Source organism: Phocoena phocoena, chromosome 9 (genome assembly GCF_963924675.1).
Source record: "Phocoena phocoena chromosome 9, mPhoPho1.1, whole genome shotgun sequence".
NCBI classification, from domain to species: Eukaryota; Metazoa; Chordata; class Mammalia; order Artiodactyla; family Phocoenidae; genus Phocoena; species Phocoena phocoena.
In genome coordinates, this window is record NC_089227.1 from 37,169,219 (window position 1) to 37,182,333 (window position 13,115).

At 35.0% G+C, this 13,115-nt stretch overlaps 1 protein-coding gene across 3 annotated transcripts in view; it reads left to right on the forward strand.

Moving 5' to 3' along the window:
* Window positions 1-13,115, forward strand: part of CRPPA (CDP-L-ribitol pyrophosphorylase A) — a 296,085-nt gene that overhangs the window by 148,458 nt on the left and 134,512 nt on the right. For all 3 annotated transcript variants that reach the window (XM_065884349.1, XM_065884350.1, XM_065884351.1), the window contains 2 exons: window positions 5,363-5,437; window positions 5,898-5,990. In XM_065884349.1, coding sequence (XP_065740421.1) covers window positions 5,363-5,437; window positions 5,898-5,990 — 168 coding nt within the window. The remainder of the gene's footprint in view (window positions 1-5,362; window positions 5,438-5,897; window positions 5,991-13,115) is intronic.

Consider the following 13,115-nt stretch of genomic DNA (forward strand, 5'->3'; position numbering starts at 1 on the left):
TTGGCTATTTGGGGTCCTTTGTTATTCCATAGGTACTTTAGAATTATTTGTATTAGTTCTACGATAAATGCCATTGGTATTTTGATAGGGACTGTACTGAATCTGTAGATTGCCTTGGGTACTATTATCATTTTAACAAAATTTTTTTTCCAGTCCATGAGCACAGTATGTCTTTCCACTTAATCGTGTCATCTTTAATTTCTTTCATCAATGTTTTATAGTTTTCAGAGTATAGGTCTTTAACCTTCTTGGTTAAATTTATTCCTAGGTATTTTATTCTTTTTGATAAAATTATAAATAGAATTGCCTTAATTTCACTTTCTGATAGTTTATTATTAGTGTACAGAACTGCAACAGATTTATACATATTTTGTATTCTACAATTTTACTGAATTCATTTATTCTAATAGGTTTTTAGTGGAGTCTAGGGTTTTCTATACATAGTGTCATATCATCTGCAAATAGTGACAGTTTTATTTTTTCTCTTCCAGTTTGTATTGTTTTTGTGTCTTATTCTGGTGTGATTGCTGTGGCTGGGACTTCCCATACTATGTTGAATAGAAGTGGTGATGGTGGGCATCCTTGTCTTTTGCCTGATCTGAAAGGAAAATCTTTCAGCTCTTCACCATTGAGTATGATGTTAGCTGTGGGTTTGTCATATATGACCTTTTTTATGTTAAGGTATGTTCCCTCTATACCTGCCTTATTAAGAGTTTCCATCATAACTGGATGTTGAATTTTGTCAAAAGTTTCTTCTAGATCTATTGGGGTAATCATATGATTTTTATTCTTCATTTTGTGAATGTGCTGTATCATGTTCATTGATGTGTGAATATTGAAGCAAACTTGTGTCCCTGGAATTATTCTCACTTGATTATGGTGTATGATCCTTTTAATGTATTGTTGAATTCAGTTTGCTCATATTTTGTTGAGGATTTTTGCATCTATGTTCATCATTGATATTGGCCTGATGAATATTAATTTTCTTTTTTTGTAGTGTTGTTATATGGTTTTGGTATCACAGTGATGCTGGCCTCCTAAAATGAGTTTGAAGCCATTTCTTCCTTTTCAATTCTTTGGAATAGTTAGAGAAGGGTAGGTATTAAGTCTTATTTAAATGTTTGATAGAATTCACATGTGAAGCCCTCACATCCTAGACTTTTGTTTGTTGGAGTTTTTTCATTACTGATTTAATTTCATTACCAGTCATCAGTCTGTTCAGATTTTCTATTCTTTCCTGATTCAATCTTAGAAGATTTTATGTTTCTAGGAATTTATCTGTTTCTTTTAGGTTGTCCAATTTGTTGGTGTATAATTATTCACAGTAATCTCTTGTCCATTGTATTTCTGTGGTATTAGTTGTAATTTCTTCTCTTTCTTTTTGTTTATTTGGGCTCTCTTTCTTTTTTTCACGATGTGTCTCTCTAAAGGTTTGTGAATTTTTAAAATCTTTTTAAAACCCCAGCTCTTAGTTTCATTGATTTAAAAAGATTTTTTAAAAGTCTCTATTTCATTTATTTTTGCTCTGATTTTCATCATTTCCTTCCTTCAACTAACTGTGTTTCTTTTATTCATCTTTTCCTGGTTCCTTTAGGTGTAAAGTTATATTGTTTATTTGAGATTGTTCTTGTTTCTTGAGGTAGGCCTGCATTACTGTAAGCATCCCTTCTAAAACTGCTTTCACTGCATCCCATAGATTTTGGAACAATTGTCTTTCCATTTTCATTTGTTTCAGAGTATTTTTTTGATTTCTTCATTGACCCATTGATTGATTAGTAGCTTTTGGTTTAGGCTCCAAAATGTTTGTGGTTTTTTTTCCAGTTTTCTTCTTGTAATTGATTTACAGTTTTATACTGTTTGGGTCAGAAAAGATGCTAGGTGTGATTTCAGTCTTCTTAAATTTATTGAGACTTGTTTTGTGGCCTAACATGAGATCTATCCTGGAGAATATTCATGTGTATTTTTAAAGAATGTGTATTCTGCTGTTTTGGGGGTGAAAGGTCTATAGATATCTATTTTTAGTGGTCTAGTGTGCCTTTAAGGCCAGTGTTTCCTTATTGATATTCTGTCTGATATGTCTGTTGGTGTAAGTGGAGTGTTAAAGTCTACTATTATCATATTATTGTCAATACCTTCCTGTATGTGTGTTAATATTTGCTCCTTTTTTGGGTGCATAGATATTTATAAGTGTTATAGTCTCTTGTTGGATTGATCCCTTTATCTTTATATAATGACATTCTTTGTCTCTTGTTACATTTGTTGTTTTAAAGTCTATTTTGTCTGATATGCATATTGCTACCCTAGCTTATATGGAAAATCTTTTCTATTCTTTCACTTTTAGTCTGTGTGTGTCTTTAGATATGAAGTGAGTTGCTTGAAGGTGACCTATAGATGGGTCTTATTTTTTTTATCCTTTCAGCCACCTGTGTCTTTTGATTATAGCATTTAGTTCATTTTGATTGAAGTGACTGTTGATTAGGTATGTACTTATTGTCATTTTGTTAGTTGTTTTCTGATTGGTTTTGTAGTTCTTTATCGCTTTCTTCTTCTCTGGTTCTTTTCCCTTCCCATTTGATGAGTTTCTTTAGTGTTATGTTTGGCTTCCTTTCTCTATTTTTTGTGTATCTGTTAGAGGTTTTTGACTTGTGGTTACCATAAGGTTTATATATAACAAACTATGTATATAGTAGCCCATTTTAAGTTGATGGCGTCTTGAGTTCAAACGTGTTCTAAAAGCACAACATTTTATTCTTACCCATGCTTTATATTTTTGATGTCACATTTTATATCTTTTTACTTTGGGTATCATTTAAATAAATATTTTAGATACAGACGATTTTACTACTTTTGTCTTTTAATCTTCATACTAGCTATATAGGTGGTTGATCTACTACTACCTTTACTATATGTTTGCCTTTACCAGTGAGTTTTTCCTTCGTAAATTTCTGGTTTCTAGCTATTGCCTTTTCCATTTAAAGAATTCCCTTTAACATTTCTTATAAGGCCAGTTTTGTGGTGATGAACTACTTTAGCTTTTGCTTCTGGGAAACTCTGTATCTTGCCAGGTAGAGTATTCTTGGTTGTAAATTTTCTCCTTTCTGTACTTTGAATATATCATGCTAGTCTCTTCTGGGGCCTATAAAGTTTCTGCCGAAAAGTAGCTGATAGTCTTATGGGGGTTTTCCCTTGTATGTAACTAGTTGCTTTTCTCTTGCTGATTTTAAAATTCCCTCTTTATATTTAAATTTTGACATTTTAATTATAATGTGTCTTGGTGTGGGTCTCTTTGGGTTCATCTTGTTTGGTACTGTCTGTGCTTCCTGGACATGGATGTCTGTTTCCTTCCCCAGATTTGGGAAGTTTTTAGCCATTGTTTTTTCAAATAGGTTTTGTGTCCTTGTCTCTCTTTGCCTTCTGGGGCCCCTGTACTTCAAATGTTAGTATACTTGATGTTGTATCAGAGGTCCCTTTTTCTTTTATTCTCATTTTTTAAAATTCTTTTTTTATTTTTGTCGTTTTGATTGGGTGATTACAAGTACCCTATCATGCAGATTGATGATTCATTCTTCTGCATCTTCTGATCTCTTGTTGATTCCCTCTAGTGTATTTTTCATTATAGTTATTGTATTCTTCAGCTCTGATTGGCTCATTTTTGTGTTTTCTTTTTAAGTTCTCACTGAGTTCACATACTTCTCTCCATTCAGTGAGCTTATTTATTACTGTTAATTTGAACTCTTTATCTGATAGAACAGTTCATTTTCATTTTGTTGAGTTCTTTTTTTGAAGTTTTGCCAACTTTCATTTGGAAGATAGTCTTTTGTTTCCTCATTTTACCTAACTCTGTTTCTGTGTATTAGGTATATCAGCTACATCTCCTGGTTTTGAAAGAGTGACCTTATATAAATGGTGTCCTGTGGGGCCTGATGGTGCAGTCTCCCCTGGTCATTGTGCCCTCCTGTTATGGTTGGGCCACAGTTGTTGCAGGCATGCTGAAACGGTGTGCTGGTTCTTGGCCTGGCTGGCTGAGAGGTCTGGCCACAACTGCTCCTGGCCTGCTGATGTGTGGGGCTGGCTTCTGAGAGCAGGAGCCACTTTGGAGGGGTGCTGGTGCTGACTGAGGCCAGCCACTGGGTGGGGTGAGGCAGCAGGTACTTTGGAGAAGCTAGCCAGGTTGGGTGGGTTGAGGAGGGCTGTTCCTCAGGGGAATACTGGGGTGGGTCACATGGGTTAACTAGGTTGATGAACAGTGGTAGAAATGGCAATGGCCTGGTAGGTAGAAGAGTTTGAAAAAAAAAATGTTGCCTGCCACTGCTTCTGTCCCTGGAGAGAGTTCTACCAGATTTCTGCCCCTCCAGCACAAGCCCTGAAACTAGTCAGTAAATTTCCTTTGATAATACCTAGGCTCTTTTCAAGGCTCTGCCTCTGTGCTGGGACTCTGAGTGAGTTTGTGTGTGAGCCTTTCACGAGCAGTATCTTGATTTCTCACAGCCCTCTACCTCTCCCGGGTGTGCGCGCCACTGGTTTTCAAAGGCAGATGTTATGGGGGCTCATCTTCCTGGTGTAGGCCCCTCGGGATGGGGAGTCCAACGTGGGGCTCAGACTCCTAGCTCCTCAGGGGGAACCTTCACGGTTGCGATATCCCTCCTGCTTATGGACAGCTGCACTGGGGGTGGGGGTTCTGATTAGACTGCATGTCTGCCCCTCTGCCCGTCCTTCCTGTCTTGATGTGGCCTTTTCTTTATAGCATTGGTTGTAGAAAGTCTGTTCTGCTAATCTTCAAGTCATTCTCAGAGACAGTCATTCTATATGTAGTTGTAGTTTTGGTGTTTCATGGGAGGGGTGAGCTCAGGATCGTCCTACTCTGCTGTCTTGATCTGGACCCTCAGAAGAAGGCCTATGATGGTAATCTCTTGTTGCTTTCCCTGTTTCTAGTCATTACATATTTAGTTAAATGTATTCTTTGTAACTATAGTATTTAACATGCTTCCAGAATTCTCTAAAAATTCTTGTCTAACCAATTTTTAAATTTTATTCAAAAATTTTCTACTGTATATTTTTTGTATAAGAAAAACCAGACTATTTGCCTATTCCTGAATATATGTTGAGCCTTTTCAACATTTTTTTATCTAAAACAATTTCCTATCTACTTATTTGCTACAATAATGTTAATTATTTTAGGACTACTTCAAGTGGGGTTTTTTTGGGTAGTCTCATAAACTTCAGTCTGAATTATTTTGCTCTTATGCATGGTCCTTGGTGTTATGTGCCTATAGAAATTTTGTGCTCATAAAGTTGTTTATGCTCATGTTTGGTCTTTCTATCTAGTTTGTAAACTCTTTTTTCCTCTAATTTTTTCTCCTAGCATGTAAAAGTCACATCTGGCAGAGATATTCAGCAAATCATCTTAGAGCAATGCTACAATTTTGTTTGTGTGAATGTAAGTAGTTAATACAAATGATTAAAAGCACTTGAGGATTTGTATAAATGTAATGTTTGACAAGTAGTTAGTTTTCTTGTTTCTTAAGTATTTGAATTTAAGATTTTGATAGGTGAGTTGTGTTATTCAATATGTATTTAGAAATTTTATTTTTGTCTTTTGAAATAGGGAAATAACATTTTCTAACAACCTAGTTCACGTAATGAGAAGAGGGTGATATTTCTTTAAACGGTATTTTCAAATTTCTGGTAAAAAGTAGATAAGAAGATAGGTTTGAATTAATGAATTAAAAAAATTTTAATAGCTATAATCTTATGGGTATCCTTTAACATTGTTTGAAAATTTAAAATTAAGCTTGATAGATATTTTGAATGTTTAAATGTTTAAAAGCTATCCATTTTTCTCCTTCAATGAACTCTTAAGTCATTTAAGAACTTCTTTTATTTTTCTGGTCTTTCAGGTTATGACCTCTGATTTTGAAGAAACCCAGAAATTACTGAATATGCTTGAAGAGAGTAATCTTTCCATTTTATATCCTGTTGTTGTTATTTCAGTAAGTGAATTAATGCAGACTTTTCAAACTTAGGCTTTGTTCCTTGAAATTCAACTTTTCTTTTTAACAAAATTTCATCCAACTGAAGAAATCCATCTAAACCCAAACAAAGAAACTCTTCTCGGTGGGTTCTTGAACTCACTTTCTTGCTTTGAGTAATCTGACTGCAGGTCCTTATTATTTCAATTATTTGTTTGAACTGATAGGTTTTTCACCCTAGCAAAAATTGCATGTCTTTTCCTTCATTAGAATTTCAGAGGTTATTGCTGAGTTGACTTGTTGTTTGGATAATGTGAAAGAGCTTTATTTTAGTGTACTACCAGAATGCCATTAGAGAAGAAATCCCAAAGTTAAAAAACTGAGGGGCACAAATCAGATGGAAGAAAATACTCTTAGGTTGTTTCATCTTCTCTGTTCCATGGACAGCAAAAGTAGAATGAGCAGACTTCCCTGGTGGCGCAGTGGTTGAGAATCCGCCTGCCAATGCAGGGGACGCGGGTTCGTGCCCCGGTCTGGGAAGATCGCACATGCTGCGGAGCGGCTTGCCCGTGAGCCATGGCCGCTGAGCCTGCGCGTCCGGGGCCTGAGCTCCGCAACGGGAGAGACCACAGCAGTGAGAGGCCCGCGCACCGCAAAAAAAAAAAAAAGTAGAATGAGCAACAGATAAAAGAGAAGTCCTAGAAAAATGGCCCATGAAAGTTTTGGAGAGATCTTTTCTGTGAAAGCCTAAAAATGTATGTTTAGTACAGAATTCACTTGATTGGCCTTTTTAACTGTGCAGTAGAGGGGTATTTCAGAGGGCAAGACCAGGAAGTAACAAAACCAGAGCCCAGGACTGACAAACCAGCGGAGAAGAATCTGTTGTCAGCAGCATTTTGCTGTGGGAAGACGTTCCAAACATGAAATTCTCAAAGCAATTGCTTAGCAATTGTTGAATTCATAAAGCTCAGGCCTGTGCCATAGTGTGGGAATTAAATTCTTGTTAGGTGAGATTATTAATACAGAATAAAGAAAACTTGCACTAAAAATAAGTAGCTCTAGACTGAGCCATGCAAGTAGAAACAGATTAGCAACTGGGGGAAGTTTGACGATTTCACCTGCCTATTGTATTTGATTTTATGCCCTAGAGATGAGTTCCATGAGTGTTGCTGGTCATGGAAACCCAGATTCCTCATGTGAATGATTTTAACAGAAATATAGATGTTTTCATTGATATTTTTAGGAACAGCATGAAATGTTCCAAATGCTGAAGGGCTCTAAGTCTCCATAGGTTGGAGATAAATTCAGAGTTCTGTTTGGCTCCCTATTCATCGCTCCACGTTAACTTGCTTAGAAATCTCATTCACACCATGTCCCCTGATATTCTTCTGAAGAGGCAGAAGAGTACTGTAAAGAGAGCAAAGGCTTTGAATTCAGAATACATTGGTTCCTTGGTCAAGTTACTTAACTTTTCTGAGGCTTGCTTTCCTCCTTTTAGAAATGAGGTTAGTAGCCCTACTTGTTAAATCACTGTCAGGATTAAAATGAATGAATGTAAAATGTAGTTGATATTATAGTGCTGGGCCCTTGGCAGCCGTGCAATGTTAGTTTCATTTAATAGTCTAGCTCCTGCTCTTTCCAATTTGGATGAGATGAATCACAGCTTACTGATGCTGCTCTAATCTGATTCCTGAGCTTCAGTCCTACATTGTTCAGCATTTTATCAGGTACTTCCATTTGAGTACTTGACTATCTTCTCACACCTAGCATGTCAGATCTCTCCCAAAAGCACATTCCCCATTAGTTGACTTCTCTTAGTGGCAGTATAGTTGTGGCAGGCATGCAGGTGGGAATCTGTGTCATCAATGAATTTTCCTTCTACCCTTTTCCTCTGCTTCTCTTCACCAAATACACACACACACACACACACACACACACACACACACAGCATTTTTAAACTGTTAGTTCTTGTAGTTTATTGTTACTATTGTATCTCAAGTTCAGTCCTTTGCATTGCTTCCATAAATATTTGAATTTAGTTTTCTGTTGACTCCTGTAGAGTTCCATTCTACATATCCTAGTAAATGCCAGATTTTCATTCTTCTTTTTGGCTACCTAGTGTTCTGCATTAAACTAAGGGAAAAGATGGACAATCCTCTAGTTAGGAAGGAAGTGTCTACGAGAACTAATTTTAGAATAGTATTATTATAAGTCAGTATACGCTAAGTCAGTATGCTATAAAAACTAAAATATTCACTTTAAACTGGAGAGTTGTCGCTCTATAGTTAATACTTGTCTACCTGTTATTTTCCCATCACATAGGTAGAATCAGTGTGGTGATTATTAGGGTTATTATTAAACTTAATAGGAAAATGTCTCTAGAACGTATCTGGAATCTGTATCCTTGGGGTGGAACAAATCACTGGAAAGGTAAAGAATACTGCCTTGTTGGATTGAGAGTCAAGTAAATTGTCTCTGGATTTTTTAATTGTCCTGTAAATGATTGTGTAAAGGCTTCATCTTTTTTTTCCTTCTGATGCTACTTTACCCCCAAATTGCCGAAAGGCCATTTCAGTTTCCCTGTGACTTAAAATTTGGCAGAATCATTCAAATATTCCCCAAATAAATAGTTGTGTGGAAAATATAGTGTAGAATAAAAGACTTAAAGTTGAGTCTAGATATCTGGGGACACAATTTTTACATTAGTTAAATGGGAACAATGCATACACATATAGTGTGTGGATATGAAAGTATGAATACATATGCAGACATATATACATATATATGTAATTGAAAAGATATTATGTGAATCAGATAGCTCTGAGGCTATGGTGTGTTTACTTTGCCTCTATCTGAATTACTTCTCTAGAAGATTAAGCCAAGACGAAAAGAACACTACCATGAGGGATTTTTTTTTTTTAAATAAGCCTTTTTAAAGCACTTTTAAATTCTGAGAAGAGTCTGTTCATTTGCTTCCCTCAACAGGTAGATTTTATTCATCAGAAAATAAATCCAAAGTGACATCTGAGTCATAGAAAAGTATCTCCATTTTTATTTTGGGATTATGTGATTCAATAGTTATTGAATGCATGTATTGTAAATGTTTACAGGCCTATTTTTTCTTGGCTGACATGTAGTACAGTCATGGTTTATCAACTTTGATTTTCAGTCCATCTGAAGAGAGGAAGGCTTGGTAGGAATCAGTCAGATGAAAAGGAAAATTGTGGTTGAGTAGGTGTTTGTGAGGGTTTTTTCAACTCAGAGGGTGTTTAGTTAAGGCCCTCATTTGCAGTGTCATCATGTTTTACTGTACAAGGACAAATATTCAGAAGAAATGGGACTGAAAGTCAGTTTAGCTGGGGCGTTTGTTTGACGAAAACATTAGATCATGTTCTCAGTGCTAAAAAATTAATGTCAGGACAACAGTATTGATGAAGCCCACATATCTCTTCTATTATATTCTTATGTAGATACAGAAAAATATTTTGGAATACCCTGGTTAGCTGTCATTCAGTAGTTATTCAGAAGGTACGTGTGACTTTCAAGTTCATTCTGGAGTATTTACACCTTGGAGGGAGCTAACTACTAAAGGAATGGACGGTTAATGGTGCTGGGTTCTAGGTATTTAGGATACTTAGGTTTTAGTTCGGGTTCTGTAGGATTCTTGGTTGTTCAAAGATCAGAGATCAACTTCTCCCTGGATTTTATGAAAGCAAAATGGGTTAGGAAATATTTAATGCAGGAGGTTTTTGTTATCTAAGATAAACTGGCATAGGTAGAGCCTACTGTTTTAAGATCCATGTAGAGAAAGGAGCAAAATTTTAGCATGAGAAGTAGGACAAATAACTGGGATTTTATCTTAGAAGAACTAAGATATTTATTAAAATAATTTTATCTTCTATTTTTAAAATTTAGGTTATGTTTGCAAAAATAAACTTTTTTGAATGATCTTGTAGACATTTATATGATAATATGTTGTGACATGCTTCATTTCAAGTGGTCATTTTTGCAAAAATATTTTTGGTTATTTTTAGTTTTGTAAGCAATATTCTTTATTACAACTTTGTTCAAAATACCTTTTTGGACTATCTATTTGGTCATCATTCTTATATTCTTTTTATGTACTTTAAGTAGTCTCATTTTGCCTGCTTCTTAATTCTTGATGATGTTGAATATGATTTAAGGAATTTATCAATGTTAATTTGATCAACTTAAAAAATCTTCTGTTTTGGTAGGTATAACTTAATTGTAGTTATAATGAGTTATCAGAACTTTCCAAATTTCTGTAGTCAGCTGGAGACTGACGGATGATAGAATAGGTGCCAGCATTAAAGTGAGGAGAGATAGTTGGGTGGGGTCATTTTTTAAGTATTCTGTTTTTCAGTGCATCTGTGTGGCTTAGGATGACGTTTGTTATTGTATGCAATCTTTCAACTGTGAGCCTGTGGGAACACATATTTGGATAGCAATCACACCTTGTACTAGACTAGTCTCTACTTGAAAGAAAAAAAAAGCCTTTTTAAAACTAGAAACTGGTTGGCATGAAGGAATTTTAAAAATTTAGATCACTTTCTGTGTTTTTTTAACAAGAAAAACCTTATAAACATTAAAGGCCAATGCTTTCTTTCGTAAAGTTGTATAAGAATTATGTTTAAGAATCCTTTTCAGATGTGATTTTTGATGCTGTTTAGTCTATCACGTAAGTTATCAAGGAGCCAAGTTTTTATCCCGAGTTGACTGGTTTTTGATAGCCTGTCTTTCTTGTGGTTACCAGGGGGTGTATAGTACTGCTAGCACCTTTTCCAGATTGCAGCAAGAGGGTCATCTGAAAGCTCTTTTGGAATCACCTGATACAATAACTATCAACATGGGACATGTTCAGTTTTCGATTTTCTACTATTTTCTATTATTTGTTTTTTTTGCTACTTAAGTAATAAACAAATATTTAGAAAAGACAATATTTGAGATCTATTAGAATAGTAAAAGGTAAATTCATGAAGTTTCTGATATAAAAATCACTCCAAAAAAACCCCATAGGCTTCTATTTAAATTGTACAAGACACAAAGGTGTTAAGAGTCTGAATTGTAGGTTGTCTTTTCTTAGAAATTAATGATCAGAGAAGTGTTTTTTCCCCGGTAATGGAGGAGATTTTCAGAAGACAAAGCTAAGTATAGCTGTTTTCCATCCAAGATTATCTAAAATCAAATGTAAAACTGTCAAAAAATACTTTCCAGGTCCAGAAAAGAAAATAGAGATTCTACTTTTTTTGGATCTGGCAAGATTTCCACAAAATATTCTTTAGTACTACTATCAGATGAGATAATGGAGAGTATATTCTTACTTATTCAGTGAGCATAGCTGATTCATATAATAGGCACCAAAAGTTTAATTTTTAAAAGCAGAAAGAAATTGGCCACAAATTTAAGTGGAAGTTAAAAACTGAGAAATGAAGCAGATTCTTTAATTTTACTTGATAAAATAGTTTATCACTTTCCACAGCAAAATAATTTTACAGTAATTATCTGGATAATTATCCAAGAGCTCTAATTTCCCCTGACAATGTAGACAATAATTTTATTGGTGCTTTAGGAGAGATAGGAATCTTTTCATGAATTTACTTAAGCAAAAAACAGAAATTCCCATATGGAATTTTAATGCTTTGAAAAACATAAATAAACCTTCAAAAGTGCCTAATTTAGTTCTAGTTACAGGAAAGTAGTTTATTGACATAATAGATCAGAATACATGATCTTTAAAATACTTCAAAATGTTTAATATTTGAACATGTCAGCAAATAAAAAAAATGGAAAACCACCATCAGTTGACACTTGATACATTCACCTCTGGGGAAACTGTCACAGAGATGTAAATTGTTTCCAGAAGGTTCCACACTCACCAGTGGCAGAGCCAGGAACAGAATCAATCCAATGTGCAGTTGATCATATACACTTGTTACTCTTACGCTCTCATGAATGTGTTAAATAATGAGATGGAAAGAGATTAAAAATACACATATACATATATATATGTGTTTAAAATTTCTTCCTAATAAAGAACAAATGACAATTGGAAAAACACATTGATTCCTTCTTTTAAGTGCTAATGGTTTCTTTCTTTAGCTTCACAGGGTACTGAGCCTTTATTGAACTTAAGTTATAAAAATCTGTGGTCCTGTTAAATTTCTTAACAGAACCCAGCATGTGTATTTTTCACTTTAACTTCTTGTTCTATACATTTCATTCTGTTAACCTTATTACTACTGGACTAAGAAAGTGTGTTTTTAAGGCAAAATTTCTTATAAGACCAAAGAAGAGAGCGCTTCCTATCATAATTCTTACTGCTTCCATATTGGGTTCACTCTTTATGGGGCACAGTTTACCTTAGAACAATATTGGTTTGAACTGCGCAGGTCCACTTATAGGCAGATTTTTTTAGTAGTAAATACTATAGTACTACAGGATCCTAGTTGGTTGAATCCACAGATGCTGAGGAACTGTGGGATGGAGGAGGAATCGTGTATTCGGAGGGCTGACCGTAAGTTATGCGTGGATTTTCAGCTGTGCAAAGAGTTGGTGCCCCTAACCCCCCATATTGTTCAAGGGTCAACTATGAATGTTTCAGGTCCTAGTTTATTTACATTTATTTTTGAATGGATATTTTGTGTGTGTGTGTGTGTGTGTGTGTGTGTATGTATGTGAGTGTTTAATAGCCAATGAATGACCAAGGGATTAGGTCCCATTCCCTCTTCTATTCCTATCTCAACCATGTTGCTATTGTAGCCTTATGGATACCTTGATTTTTCCCTTAGAAAATTATAACTTTATTATATGTTAAACGCCTGTGATGTCATCACTTAAGATACTTTAAAGTTCTCTCTTTCATGTTTGTACACAGCTTCAGTGGCAGAAATGCAATCACTTCCACAAAATTCTACAAATGTTTTCATTTGTTTTCTTCTCATATAGTAAGTCTCAGGTATTTCCTGCCTAAATCAGTAATAAAATCTAAGTAAATATTGGTTTAAAATACCTTTGGAACCTTTTTGCCCTTTTAGTCACTAAGGGATTCATATCTAACACAAAGATGAGGAATGATGAAGTCATTCTTGTAGGAGGTGTTGAGTAGAAAAAATTGATTGCTTTTTT